Source organism: Typopeltis vanoorti, chromosome 8, assembly GCF_054136105.1.
Source record: "Typopeltis vanoorti isolate ZY-2024b chromosome 8, IOZ_Tvanoo_1.0, whole genome shotgun sequence".
NCBI classification, from domain to species: Eukaryota; Metazoa; Arthropoda; class Arachnida; order Uropygi; family Thelyphonidae; genus Typopeltis; species Typopeltis vanoorti.
This window is the reverse complement of record NC_143556.1, coordinates 137,670,548-137,686,065: the sequence shown is the minus strand read 5'-3', so window position 1 is coordinate 137,686,065 and position 15,518 is coordinate 137,670,548. Positions and strand designations below refer to the sequence as shown.

General features: G+C 35.9%; 1 protein-coding gene across 3 annotated transcripts in view; it reads left to right on the top strand.

Annotated features, from left to right (window-relative positions):
* The window catches only part of Scm (Polycomb protein Scm), a 557,832-nt gene that overhangs the window by 235,556 nt on the left and 306,758 nt on the right, over nt 1-15,518 (top strand). For all 3 annotated transcript variants that reach the window (XM_090396959.1, XM_090396960.1, XM_090396958.1), the window contains one exon: nt 3,010-3,080. In XM_090396959.1, the coding sequence (XP_090253085.1) occupies nt 3,010-3,080 (71 nt within the window). The remainder of the gene's footprint in view (nt 1-3,009; nt 3,081-15,518) is intronic.

The following is a 15,518-nucleotide window of genomic DNA, read 5'->3' as shown; positions in this document are numbered from 1 at the left end:
TTACTTTAGTTCATTTGAATGAATTCTTTCAATAATCATCATCATCAGCCATTGTCAATCTACTGTTGGATGAAGGTTTTTCAAAGATAACTAAAACTCTGTCTTTCATGTTGCTCCTGCATATCTGATTTCATCAGTCCACCTTAATTTCGGTCAGCATCATAGTTGTTATTCCTCCTGTGGAATCCAGTCCAATACTTCTTTTGTCAATGGTTGATCTTGTCTTTTAGCAATATGATGCTCAGCCCATTGCCACTTCAGATGTTTCACTCTTTCTATGATGTCAGAGACATTGGTTTGATTTCTTATCCATGTATTCCTTTTCTGATTCAATCTTTTGATACCAAGCATACTTCTGTCCATACTGAACTGTGCTGTTCTTAGTTTTTGAACTTATTTTGCATTTATTATCCATGTTTAACAGCCATATCTCAACAAAAGAAGAATGCACTAGTTAAAAACATTCCTTCAGGAATAATGATAATTGGCTTTTGAATATTGACTATAATTTTCCAAATGCTTTCCATCCAAGCATTGAATCTTTTAATTTCCTCAATGATATTTTAATCTATTGCTATCTGTTGCCTTAGCTGAGTATATGTAATGATCCAACTGTTCAGCTTCATCATTACTGATTTTTATTTCTTCTGGCTATACATAGCTATTGAACATAACTTGGGTCTTCTTTAGGTTTCTCTTTAAGCTAGCTGGTTTGCTAGCAGTTTGGAGTTCATGGATAAAAGTCTGTAATCCCCGTGCAGTTAAAGTAAAGATAACAGTTATTTACAAAGCATAACTAGCTTAAATATCTTTCATTTATCTTTAGACCTTTATCCTCTCAATCAAGAAATTTGAATATTTATTCTAGGCATGCTGTGATTAGTTTTGGAGGTATTATGTCACCTTGTCTTATTCCTTTCTGTATTTCCACAGAGATGTTTCCATTGAAATGAATTGTTGCTGCTGCATTGGTGTATGATGATTTGATGATCCTGACACATGACTCCTCCAGTTGCTGATTTCGTAATGCTTTAAATATTGCAGAGATTTTACTGAATCAAAGGTTTTCTCATAATCATTAAACCAAGATGTAGCATGGTGAAAAAAAAGTTCTGAATCACTATAACAATACAAGTTATGGACTAAATGGATTTATTAACAAGAAATATATGTTTACACCTGATGATATGTACTTCCACAACTATCAGTGAAATCTTGGTTGAATAAAGCATTATGATGGTAGATTACATGCTCGAAATGGGCACCTTGTCTTTCAAGACAATCAATCTTCAGTTTCGTAGCACATGCGAAGGTTCTCTATCATCTTGGAGAACAAGGATCGGGCATCTGCTAGACATATCACGTAATTTTATCCCTTAGTTCATCAAGGTTTGAAGGCACAAAATGGAATGTTTATTGCATGGCACATTTTATCTAAATCCTGGGTGAATGGAATCACCACATTCTTGATGTTGCATTCGCTATTCATGGTGACAGTTACACCACCCTCTTCAATGAAGTAGGACCTAATTATGTCATGGCTGAAACTGCACACCTTGCAGTGACCTTCTTACTTGTGAAGAGGTTTCTCTTGGACAAATTCTTGAGAAACCAAGAAACCTGCAAGTTTCTGTTTACATGACCAATTGGATGGAAATGCACTTCATCCAGGAACCAGACATTATGTAGGAAGGACAGATCATAGATATTGGCCAGCATGTGTACACAGTATACCTGTTGTGCAGCGTAACCCATTGCTGTTACATAGATTTATATAATTATATGCATTTAATATTGAGAATTAAAAATTATGTTATCCATGTATATATATCAGCACAAATTTACAAATATATCTATGTAAGCAAGGTTTGTAAGGAAAGGTGAATTCTTAGTCCTCCCTTTCTTGGGATAATAGTTCTGCTCAATCTACTCATGGCTTTGTAATGCACTTGTATCACAAAGAATTTTTATTTGAGAAAACAGTGTTCTTTCATAATCTTATTATTTTTTCATATCTTCAGTTTTTGTCTTCATTATATTATTGTAATGTCATTTCTGTTTTGGAACAGTTACCTTTTAATTCTAAGCACAATTACTAATACATACATATTTGTATTAGTAATTTGGAAAATTACTAATACAATCTTTTTGAAACTTTCTTTTGAAAAATATTTCAGTACAGATATTAGCAATTGTCTGTTAAAATAACAAATATTAGCTGTTTCAATTAATTAATTTAATTTTTTTAACATCCAGTAATATTTATATATTCAGTTGCATGTCACAAATTCTGAGTATACATATTTGCCTTTTTGCTTCCTGTATATGAGAAATATGGCTTTACTGTCAAATTAGTGCTAAGGATCTTCATAGGTCTAGTTCCTGGTAATTGAGACCTTAATAAAAATTGACAGTGGTCTGTTAACTCCCACTTATGATATAACACAAGTGTGCCCACTAGATTGCAACTGTGAATGCAGCCTTTGTTTTATAAAGCACAAAGAATAACTTGTGCTTTATATAATTCAACTATTTTGTATACAAGTAGCTTAGTCATGAATAATATTTTCTTTGTTTTCGCGATGTTAAAATATAGATGAATACAAAGATGTAATTTCTTGTTAATTATAATTGACTGCCAGCTATTCCACTAAAGAAACAGTTGTCCATGATATGATGACTTATTACTTTGCAGAAACATGGACATAAATTCATTATGATAATTCATTATCTTAATTTCAAGAAATGTATTTTCTTAATATGAAGGTATCTAGTATAAGAATGTTTACAAACTATATAGAATATATGGATAGTGATTGAAGTACATACTGCAAGTGTTACTATTTTAAACCCATTATTAGAGATTTTTATATTTTGTAGATAACTTATAGATTGGGATGTGTTTTCAGTAAATTCAGTATGTATAATAAAGATCTAAAATGAAACTTATTTAAAACATCTTTACATTCTGTTTTATGTTATTTTCTTTTATTATCATTTACATTATAGGCTACTTCGATTGGGATGAATATTTGAAGGAGACAAAGTCTGTAGCAGCTCCTGCATTATGTTTTAAGCAGGTAAATAATTGTTAATGATCAGATTTTAATCATTCTCTCTCTCTCTCTCAAACAAACAAACACACACACACACACACACATACATACATACAAAAGATAGAGTTAACATATTTAATGAATAACTGATTTTACGATGTTACACTTATATAAGAAATATATAGACATAACAAGTTGATTTAAAAATCAAAGCTAGATAGTAGGAGGAGACCTCCACATAGGCCTCTAATGAACATAGAATACCAACTAGGTCTTCCAGTTGGTAATGTGCATTATTAGGTGCTACCTAATAATGATATTCCTTATTTGGTATCAACCTTGATGCCGAACTAGAATGAGCTGTTTGCAATTTAGGTAATATCAAATTTTATACTCTCTTGCTTAAGCCATAGACACATGTGATTGCCATCATTGAATGACATGTTGGCTGGGATGTGACCTGGTAAACAAGAACCTCTGCTGCATTCTTCAGATAGCTAGTGCAAACAGTGAAAGTGAGCTATTGGAATGATTTCAGACTCAAAATGAAAATGAAGACATGATGAATGGGAAAAGAGGTGGAGCTAGTAGAGAATTTGAGAAATGCCATGTTGATCTAATTAGTGTTATCTTACCTGTTTTTTTGTTTAAAAAGTTTAAAAAAAATGCAGATTCCACCCATGAAAGGCTGTTTAACCCTGACAAGCTCTCAACAGGTTTGATCATCTTCTTCCTCAGGATAAGAATTAGAAGGGATATGCTAAATAGATTAAAAAAAAGATGCAAAATATACAGATAATTCCCAGTAAAATAATTAGACTTCATATGCATGATATGAAATGTGAGCATTTTTGATCCAACTCACTTAAATGCATATCATATCAAATGCATAGTGAGGTGTTGTTACAGTGCATTACAGAATCAACCTGAGGGTGCTGAATGAGTAATCTCATGAGTGACTAATTATCTGAATATTGATTGAGTAGCAGCAGAATCTCATGAAAAGAATGAAAACATATTTACTGAGTTCTTGCAAGACAACTTCCTTAAGCAGCATGTGACAGAACAGACTTGAGGCCAAAGAGTGTTAAATCTAATCATAGTGTCATAGGGGTTTCAGTTAGGGACACAACTGTTCTGCCTCCAATTTCTGACAGAGATCATACCATACTAACCTGTATAGTGGCTAACTATATTGATATTCCATTCAGAACAGGTTATATGCTGAACTACAAAGCTGGGAATGACGATCAATTAATGAATATAGTAAGCTTTTTGTTCCCTGTATTGATTGCTACATGAGAATTGGCCCACCTACTTAGCCCACCAGAGGGCACCATCAGGACTTCTAGGAGAAAGATAGCTTCATATCTTCATTTCCAGTTACTGTATTGTTAGGGCCTGTGTGCTCCTGCCTTTCTGTAAGTTCCTTTAGAAAATGGCAATGAGACATTGCCGAAATATCGGAAATATCTATTAAAGTATTATTTAATTTATATTCGTATCTACGTTGTTTCAATTCCCTAAGTTATTTAGAAATGCATAACCAACGTATAAGCCTATCTACGAGAATGAGAATTGGCCATACACGGAAATGCTTTAAAAAATACTTAAATGATGGAGTAGCAGAATGTGTCTCAAGAGTTTTAAGTATAAATAGAGTAGGAATGAAATGGATGTGCAATCTTATTAAGCAGGAGATTCTTAAGAAAAACATGAGCCACAGGCAAGAAGAGTTAAGTATTGTAACCAAAGATGATCCAAAACATTTCTATCATTATACCACAAGTAAAAGAAAGAACAAATGTGAAAGAGTAATCTGAATGCTGATGGTGTGTAGAAAGATGCTGAAGACATAGAAGATTTACTGGGATTGAATGTGAAGGGTTTAGTATTTTCAGGGAAGATCGAGAAGATAGGATGGGGGGGGGGGGAATACTGCTGATGATAGCAAATGAATTGCAACCAAAAAGAATAGGAGACAGGCTGAAGGGTGGCAGTTCATTTGAAGCAATCTGGTAAGAGATTAAGACCAATAAGACAAAATATACAGTTGGTTGTTGCAATAGGCCAGGGAGTTCCACAGATGATCTGGAAGACATGCATCACCAAATTAGTACAATGAGTACAGGTCACGTGATTGTTATGGAGGACTTCAACTATGGAAGGAAGAAAGATCACATGGCAGGAAGGAAACAGAATTTATACACCTGCTGAGTGATAATTACTTAAGGCAGCATGTGATGGAGGGGACTAGGGGTGGGAGAGTATTGGACCTGGTCATAGGATCAGAAGAGCTATCCATAACCAAGGTGACAACATTGCTGCCAATTGGTGAAAGTGACCATGTGGTCTTGACTTGGGAGAGTGTAAAACATGAGGAATATTCTTTCAAGAAAGGGTATTTGGGGAACTACAAGGTAGGTGATTATGACGTGCTTAGGAAAAAAGCTTAAATCTGTACCATGGCATAAAACATTGCAGGGTAAGGATGTTAGTAGTGCATGGAACATAGTTAAGGATCATTTAGAGGAAGCAGTATTAAATACAACAACAATCCTTACTCTAGGTATACAACCTAGGATAAGGAGGGTTAATTGGATAGGAGTTAGATGAATGAATATCATTAATCATGAGCTGCAGAAGAAGAAAATGCTGTGGAGGGTATATACATAGAAAGGTGACCAGCAAACTCATGAACAGCACAAGGTTCAGGCAAGAAAGGTGACCAGCATGGCAAGGAAGGCAAAATCAGATTATGAGAAGAATTTAGTCGAATAGGCTAAAGGAAATCCCAAAGAGTTCTTTCGTTATGTGGCAAGTAAGAGGAAGAATAACTATGGAAGTTTAACCATAATGAGTGAATTAGGTAGTGTAATAGTTAATCAAGTAATGTGGAGAGTTTGTCAGATGATTTAAATAGGCTGTCAGTATGGGCAAAAGATAATAGGTATCATTTTAAGGTCTAGAAATGTAAAGTTATGCATTTCGGGATAAATAGATTACAAGCTGTGTATCATATTGATGGCACTGTATTCCAGGAAACAGAAGAAGCTAGAGATTTAGAGGTGGTGGTAGGCAGAGAGTTAAAGTTTAGAGGACATATTGCTAAGGTAGCCCATATGATTACTTGGCTAGTGAAGAACACATTAATAAGTAGAAATAAGGAAGTTGTAAATCCTCTTTATAAGGCCTTGATATACCCACACCCAGGTGTGGGTGTATCATGGATTACTGTGCTCGAGTCTGGTCCCCTGGGTTTCTTGGGGATGATGATGCTTTGGAGAGGATTCAGAGGCGAGTGGCCTGTGAAATGTTACCTATTAGGATAGACTGAAGGTGTGTGGATTGCAGATGTTAGTTGATAGGAGAGAAAGATAAGATATGATACAAACATTTAAGTTGCTTAAAGGATTTTATGAGATAGCTGCAGGGGAAATATAGCAGCACTTGGCTAGAGGGACAATGGGTCATCCTTGGAAGTTGAATAAAGGTGTGGTCAGTATGAGGGTGAGGACTAGATTTTTTGCTTGGAGAGCTGTGAATGAGTGAAATGGGTTGCCAGAGTCAGTTGTTGAGTGCTTTATCTGTTAATGGGTTCAAGGAGAGGTATGATAGATTGTTTGGATAGATTGGGTCTCTCGCAGTGAGTCTTCGGACTCCATGCAGGTGCCTATATAATAACAATTGTTCAAGTAATGAGTGTCCATTTTTCTAAGTGCCCATTTTATTTAGTGAAAAACCTAAAGATTTTTCACTAAATCACCAGCTTCCGGTCCCTTATATTTCTAGCATCTCTGAGTCTATTAGAATTTTGAAGAAAGTTTTTATCTTAATCCCATATATTTTTCTATGAACAAAATTTCCCATCTGTTACTATCTACAAAAGACAAACTGTTACTTCTGTCTTTTGCTAGTGTTTACCAGATCTCCTGTGAATGTAATTTGACATACTTTGGGTAGACAGGCATCCTGTGGAAAAAGAAAACATCAGTACTGCAATGAATACTTTAGATCTCAAAAAGTCTGGTCGGAACAACTTAGTATTGATATTAAAAACAATATCCTGTGGGATGAATATGAATGCCTTTTCAAAGAAAGTTGTGAAGTCTTTTTACAATGGTATAAACCGAGAATGATGGTTCCCCTCCCCCCCAAAAAAAAAGTTTGGGAGATTCCCATTTTATGTGAATATCAAAAATAGTTTTTTTTTTTGTAATATTTATATTTATTTATTGTTGTTTTAAACTGTTTTTTGAATTGCTTGTGGTTTACACACACTGATGAAGTACTGTTAATTTCTGTATGAAATATCTGTGCCTTTCGTTAAAGTTTATTACTGAGGTTTTCATTATAAAGATTGCAAATATAACTTGGAAAACAATTGCAATGCTAAAACGAACATTGACATGTGAGAATGAGGAAGCCATTTTGCCTCTTTACAAGACTTTGATACAATCTCATCTGGACTTTTGTAGCAGATATAGCCTCCTGGTTTCCAAGATTGTGCTGATACCCTGAAGCACATGAGTGGTGATTGTTAAAGATGAAACTGGGGCTATTGAATGTAGATTATAAGGACAGGTGAAGAATTTGTGGACTGCATATACTAGCAAACAGAAGAAAGGAAGATGGTATGATAGTGACCTACAAACGTCTGAATAACTCATGCAGAATACAGGAGAAGGGGTTATCTGTTTTATGGAGGATGGGAAGATGACAAGAACCCATCCATGGAAGTTGGAAATGAATGCACTCAAAGTTGTGAAACTAGCTTTTTCTTTCAGACTGACATGTTTGGGTCAATTTTAAACAGCTTTAAGGCATTTAAAAGAAAACCTTGGAAGAATACCTGTTCAAACAGAATGATGTTAGAGATGTATTGATGACAGGTTCACATACCTAGGATCATGTGTCCAAAGTAATGAATACCTGGACTCAGAACTCAATAGGAGAATCCAGTCAGAGTGAAAGAGGTATCAGATATCTTGTGTGATACAGAAGTGTCTAGCAAGTTTAAAATAAAAGACCTACAAAATGGTAGTAAGACCAGAACTTATGTATAGCAGTGAGGCCTGATTGATGACCAAAAGAGATATGAGAAGGGAATGGTCATAGCTGAAATGAGAAGTCTAAGACTTGCAAGTGGTATAACAAGATTAGACAATATCAAAAACTCACTAATCCAGGAGACAAAGAAGGTAACCCAACTATCTTAGCAGATAAAGGAATCAAAGCTTGAGGTGGTTTGATTATGTTATATGGCAAGACAAAAGCTTTGTTGGAAAAAGAGTGCTGGAGATGAAGCCACCAGACAAAAGAAGTAAGAGGGAGACCTAAACAATGATGCCTGGGCAATTTTTCAGGTGACTCCATGGCCTTGGATAGAGGAGAATATGGTCTTATACAGAACTCAATAGAGGAGGTGGATCTGCTGCAGTGACCCTCCTCGAGTGGAAATATAGCTGAAGAAGAGATCTATTGATGACATTTTCATCATATGTCCACAATTCACTGAACAGCCTGTTTAATTTAGCTGTCATGGAAACAGCTTGCCTCCCCCCCCTTTTTTTTATATTTTTTTTTTAATAATTAGTATCAATCTCCAGCAGCCATGAAAAGTTTTCGATTGGTTATATATGGAGGCTGTTCAATAAGTTATAAGACTATATTTATACAGAAAACAGATTACCTTTAATCGTCATCATTTACATGGTCTTTTTCGAAGTAACTACCATGAGGCACGATGCATTTGTCCCAACGTTGCGTCCACTTCTTAAACACATGTGAAAGTCTGTTTTTTGAGAGTTCTTTCAAAACCTCCTCCGCATCTTTTCCACATGCTTTGTTGCTTTCGAAATGGCGGCCTCTTAGTGGTTTCTTGAGCTGAGGAAACAGCCAGAAATCGCATGGTGCGAGATCAGGACTGTATGGAGGGTGTGGTAGGATATCTATGTTGTTCTTCTGCAAAACATCCACTACACCACCAGCAATATGTGGCCTTGCATTATCGTGGTGCAATAAGAAGTCATTCTTCAGCAATGGATGCTTCCTTTTGACGTGCTGTACCATTGTCCGTAAAACATCCGCATAGTATGAGCCGTTTACAGTATTCCCGGGTTCTACAGCGTTTTGGTAAACAATGCCTTCATAGTCAAAAAACATTATGGTCATAACTTTACCAGCCGATTTTACAGTTTTTGCTTTCTTGGGGGGTAGGCGAAGACGGATGCTTCCATTCACTGCTTTGTTGTTTCATTGTAGAGTCATAGTGATACAACCAAGCTTCATCTGCTGTAATGATGCGTTTTAAGAAGTTGTCGCCTTCTTGTTCCAGTCTTTCTTTCCATTCTGTGCACACATTCACTCGATGCTGCATTTGCTCCGGTGTCAAGAGTTTGGGAATCCATCGGGCGCAAACACATTTCATTCCCCAATGTCCAGCCATGCTCGAGTGAACACTTCCCACAGAAATATTCAGGTCAACACGCAGCTGGCGTACTGTAATTCTGCAATCCTCCTTGATGATAATCGCTGCTGTGTTGATCATTGTCTCTGTGATGGACGTTGAAGGTCTTCCCTCACGTTCAAGATCTTCCACATTTTGCCTTCCTTCCTTAAAAGTTTTATGCCAGCGAAAAGCACTTGCCCTTGACATTGCTTCATTGTGGAAAGCTTCGCGTTAAAATTATATCATGTTAAAAGTGTCCGATGCCGATTTTTGCAAACACACACAAAATTTAATCGCATAACGCTGTTCCAAGGACGCTTTCATTTCGACGACTGGTCGCGGCTCGTAGGCGCGCCGAAACATGCTTGCGTTTAGTCACGTGACACTCTGGCACATCAGCCCGTATACGCCATCTATCAACCTCTTTTGTTAATACAGACAGCAACATTTCTTTATTCCACAGAAATTAATATTGTGATGAGTGGTTTCGGGACAGTAAAATTAGTCTTATTACTTATTGAACAGCCCTCGTATTTAAAACATGAACATGTACAGATATCCACATATTGCATCACATCATTTAACTATCCAGAATAAAAACACAGTATCATCAATCATCCTGAAGGATGGAGGCTCTATAGTGAAAAGGAGAAAAAAAAAAACCAGTTGCTTTACAACAAGCATCTCAAGATCAACCAGAATTTAAAAAAAATTCGTAACTCCTGAGATGTTGTTGCTCTACTTTGCATGAAAATTGTGACAGCTTCAATCTTGAAACATCATCAAATTCCTGACATGTATCCTCAAGGGGTGTACTGGATATGATAGTACTACATGAAAAATTTACATCATTACTAACTTCTTCCTATCTACAATTTTCCTCCAAATCAATCTGTTACCTGTCAAGACTTCAACATTGTCAGATCTTATATTTCTGTCTTCTAAGGTACTTTTTACCATTTAAATACTCCTATATCTTGGTCTTCCTCTGGGTCTTTTTCCTGCCAACCTGGCAAAGAACAATTGTTTTGCTAATTTTTCCTCTCCCATTTTGTTTAAGTGACCATGCCACCTTAGATTAGCCCTGCTAATGCATTCCTGGATGCTAACAATGTCAGGTTCTTTCCTAATTTCTTCGTTTTTAATATAATATTGCCATTGATGCCATCTGTTCATGCCTCTAACCTTTCTTAGGACTCTCATCTCTGTGGTCTCCAGTCTTTGGTCAAGTGTTTTACTTCTAACCCAGCTCTCAGATCCATAAGTTAAAATTGGTTTGAACACTGTCTTGTATACAGCTAATTTGGTGTTTTGACTAATTTCTCTCTGATTCCATATAAATTTATTCATTTGACTTTCTACCATACCAGCTTTGTTGATTCTGTTGTCTATTTCCATATTTAATTTACCATCTTCATTAAAAATTGTGCCTAAATAGCTGAAATGTTTTACTTGTTCTATAGGTTCTCCACTCACTATGTGCAGTTGATATTGTCAATGCTTCTGCCTATTTTTATTGTCTTTGTTTTGTTATTGCTGACCTTCATACCATATCTATTACAACAGTTTTTCAATTTAGTCCGGGAATCTTGCAGACTTGTAGTGAATTTATTTAGAAGTATACATCTGCATAAAGCAAAGAGCTGACATTAACATCTCCAGTTTTGATGATAGGTTTAATAGCACTTTTCTTCATAATGCGATCCATATAGCTATAGATAATGAGTTACAGAGGGGATAATGTACTTCTTTCAATTCTAACTGCTGATTACAACTGAAATAAAGATTATATATTGCTTGAAATAATGCCTCACTGACACCATACAACTCTAGCATTTTGAATAGCTTCTCTCTTGGCACCTTGTTATATGCTTTTTCCAGATCTATGAAACTTAAATACAGATCTTTGTTATATTCCCATGACTTCTCAACTATTTGTCGTAAAGTGAAAATCTGATCCTGACAGCCTCTATTTGGCCTGAATCCAGCTTGTTCTTCACCAAGCTTCTCTTCCACAATCCTTCTCAACTGTTTTTCAAGTATACTGGCATAAATCTTACCAGGAATACTCAGTAGAGAAATACTTCTTTAATTATAATTACAGCTATTTTGCCTGCTTCAGTTTAGGAGTACCCCTGTTTATAATTACATGTGTTCACGTAGTCATGTGTTCAGATGACGGCCACGAATAGTCGAAACGGTCCACACCCCGTCAACCACCTTTCCCCTCCCTATTTTAAAAAAATTAACCCTTTCACTTTTTACCCCACCCTATATCAAAGTATATGTTTCTATATATTACGAAAAAAAACCTGGGTTTTTCTAACTTATTTTACCAAACTGCCTACCCCCCCCCCCCCCACACACACACACTCTGCAGTTTTCGACATAGCAGACTGAGGAAAAGCCACAACACCCAGAAAAAGGTATGTGCAATTTTCTATTTCTTAGGCTACATATACTTTTTAGTACATCTACACTCATAATGCCCTAAGAATCCATGAGTAAATAGCCAAGGACATTTAAACAGGGGTACTCCTAAACTGAAGCAGGCAAAATAGCTGTAATTATAATAGTTTATAAAGAGGAGTAACATGGGAGTTTTCCCAGAAATAATATACATACTTCTTTAATATACGCGTTCAGTATCTTGAAACAATACTATATTGAAGTTGCTTTATCTGTCTAAAACTAATAAAGTCAAACTTTCCAAGAAATTATATTCTTGTTTTATCCTTTGTCCAAATGTAAGCAAACAAAGTTTGCACATCAAGTATCCTCATAATTAGGCTACTTGTATGTAGAGGATGACTTCAAATCAATAGCCTTAGTATTTCATAACGCAAAGCACACATTCTTTCAGATGTTTATAATTGTGTACATTATGGAAAAGGTCACTACCCAGACTTTGACCATTAATGAGGTCTCATCAGTGGGAGCCAGACCCAGAAGAGATGCCAAGGTTGAATTAATGCAGCACTATATTTCCCATGTACAAGTAGTAAAAAAGGTGTATCACCTTATTATCAAAATTCTCTGGATTAAAGATAGATGTAGAAAATATACTTCAATAAAGGTGAAATTGGTCTGGGGATATTATAGCATTAGACACATCCAAAAGGATGTGTGCTCTGCATTATGGGATGCTCAGGCAATTGATGTGAAGTCATCAGTTTCTATATACAAGTAGCCTAGCTGTGAAGATACTTCATTTACAAACTTTGTTCGCAATTCTTGGTGAGTTTGATTTGATCTGCAATCATTGAAACTATTCCACCCACCATTAATGAATGCAGCAGTTAACAAGATATGTTATACTTGCAGAATTTTTTTACATGGGAAGTTTAGACTTCCCAGGTGAACTTCAAATGGATGAACATATTATATTACTGTTGTACAGAAAACAACAGCTCAAAAATCAGATCTGGCATTCAACACCATGATGGAGAAACAAAATATTATGTGGCAAAAAACTAGTGACTTGCATTTCAGATCAGTCATATCCATCATTTCATGGAAGCTTTGGAAATAATTTGTTCACACACTTGCAGTCAACTTTTGTAACATTTTAGCAGAAGTAGAATGTGAAATGCAGTGTGTCATCCAGATCAAAAGTGATTCCTGTAGTTAACATCATGCATGTGCAGTTTAATTATTTTTATTTTACTGCAGAGTATCTTATAATGTTTTTTGTTTGTTTGTTCATTTTTACTTTTGAATGATGTAATTAATGTTCTGTATATTTAACATATTTGAAGTGTATTTTCAGAATTATAATTTGTACACAGTGGGCCAAAAGTCAGGAAGGAATTTCAATATTTAATAACTCCTTTATTTTTTGTTTTAAATTTACAATACCATAGCATAATTTTTAAGATTTGAAAAATCAAATCTTATAAATGGAATCCATTTTCTTCTTTCCACAAATGTGTCCTTTCGAAGGCGTTTTTCATGACACCCCTTAGTGTTTCAGGTTCCAGTGCTCTGATTTCAGCCCATATATTCTGCAGGTATTGGAGTGTCCGAGGCTTGTTAACATAAACTCTCTTTTTGAGATAACCTCATAGGAAGAAATCAGGAGTCATCAGATCTGGAGAACGATGGCCAGTTTATGTTTGCAACCACAGGAAATTATTCTTTCCTCAAAAATTTGCCTGAGCTGTTGGACTGTGGCCCTTGCTATGTGAGCTGTCACTCCATCCTGTTGGAACCACTTCATGTTTATCTTGAATTGCTGGGAGTAAGAAATTTTCGATCATAGACTGATATTCATCTCCTGTAAAATTTTCAATCATAGACCAATATTCATTTCCTGTAACATTCCCAACGTGGTCTTCGAAAAAGTAAGGTCTGATCACTTCTTCTGACGTCATCCCACACCAGACTGTACACTTAAGGGGTGCAATTCCCTTTGGTGAATTGTCCTATTATTTTCCAAACCCCAAATCCTGCAGTTTTGTTTGTTAATGATGTCATTCAAATGAAAATGTGCTTCATCTGGCATTATCAGCTTCTGGATAAATTCTTGAAATCTGACTTTATATTGAAATCTGTGGGCATAATCTGGCCTTCAGCTGTTGCACCAACTGGATTTTATATGGAAACAGGTTCAAGGTTTTGAGAATATGCCAGCGTGAAATCTGAGAATCTGTAACCTGTTTAGACCTCCTTTGATTTGATGTACTGTGGTCTTCTGCAACACTCTCCCTTACACGCTCAACTGTGGCTTTGTTCTTAACCAAGTATGGGCTGCCTGTTCGTGGAAGGTCGCTTACTGAACTCTGTTCCTCAAAACGACCATTCAAATTCTAATCATTGATTCACTTGGAGAATCTCTCACACCATAATGGCGACAATATGCTTGTTGGGTCAGAATTATTGATCCTTGATTTTGATAGCAAAATTTCACAATTTGTGTTCACTCTTCGGTCATGAATTTTTCCATGGTTAATCTCCGAGGTCTTCTTTATAAAATCTGTAAAGAAAATATAAAAAAAAATTAATTAAAAAAAGTTATTAAAACTTCAGACCCATTCGTGACTTTTGACCCACTCTGTATATAATTACAAATTATAATTCTGAAAATTATAAGAACAGGCAGAGGAACTAGACACCAGATAGCAAACATGAGATGGATTATAGAAAGAACAAGAGAATTTCAGAAGGAAGTATTCATCTGTTTTAATGATTATAAGAAAGCTTTTGATTTGTGCATCTCAACAGACTGTGGATTGTAATGAGATCAGTGGGAATACCTGGGATTTAATGCTCTTGATAAGAGAGCTATAATGACAACTAAGAAGCTTTGGTAGAAACAGTCTTTCGAGAAACACAGTGTTCAAGTGGAAAAAGGAAGGGTTGTATACTGCCGTCCTATCTTTTTAATATTTATAGTGAATATATTATGAGAATGGCTAACCTAGACAAAGACCCAGCTGGAATTAAGATTGGTGGCAGAAAAATAAATAATGTAAGATGTGCAGATGATACAACCCTCATAGCAGAAACTAAGGAAGATTTGGAATGATTGATTCTACCATTCTAATCAGCCAAATAAATTGATGACTTCTGGCAATTTAAATAAACTAATAATTCTTCTTCTTCAACTTTTTGGTTCTGTCCACTGCTGGATGAAGGTCTCCCCCATGATTTTCCAGATCACTCTGGTTTTCTTCCTCTCCCATCCATCTCACTCTTGCAATTTGTTTTAGTCCCTCCACCTTCTTCTCGGTCTTCCTCTTTGTCTTGGTCCATCCATTGGTCTCCACTCTGTTGTTTTTCTAGTCCATCTCCCATCACTGCATCTGGCAATATGGCCAGCCCATCTCCACTTAGCCTGTTTAATGTATTTTATAATATCCATGCCACCTGTTTGAGATCTTATCCAGGTATTTGTCTTCCTATCTCTTAATGTTATTTTTAGCATACTTCTTTCCATGCGATGTTGTGTTGTTCTCAGCTTTTTGTTTAGGGCTTCTGTTGAAGTCCATGTTTCTCCTCCATATGTTAGG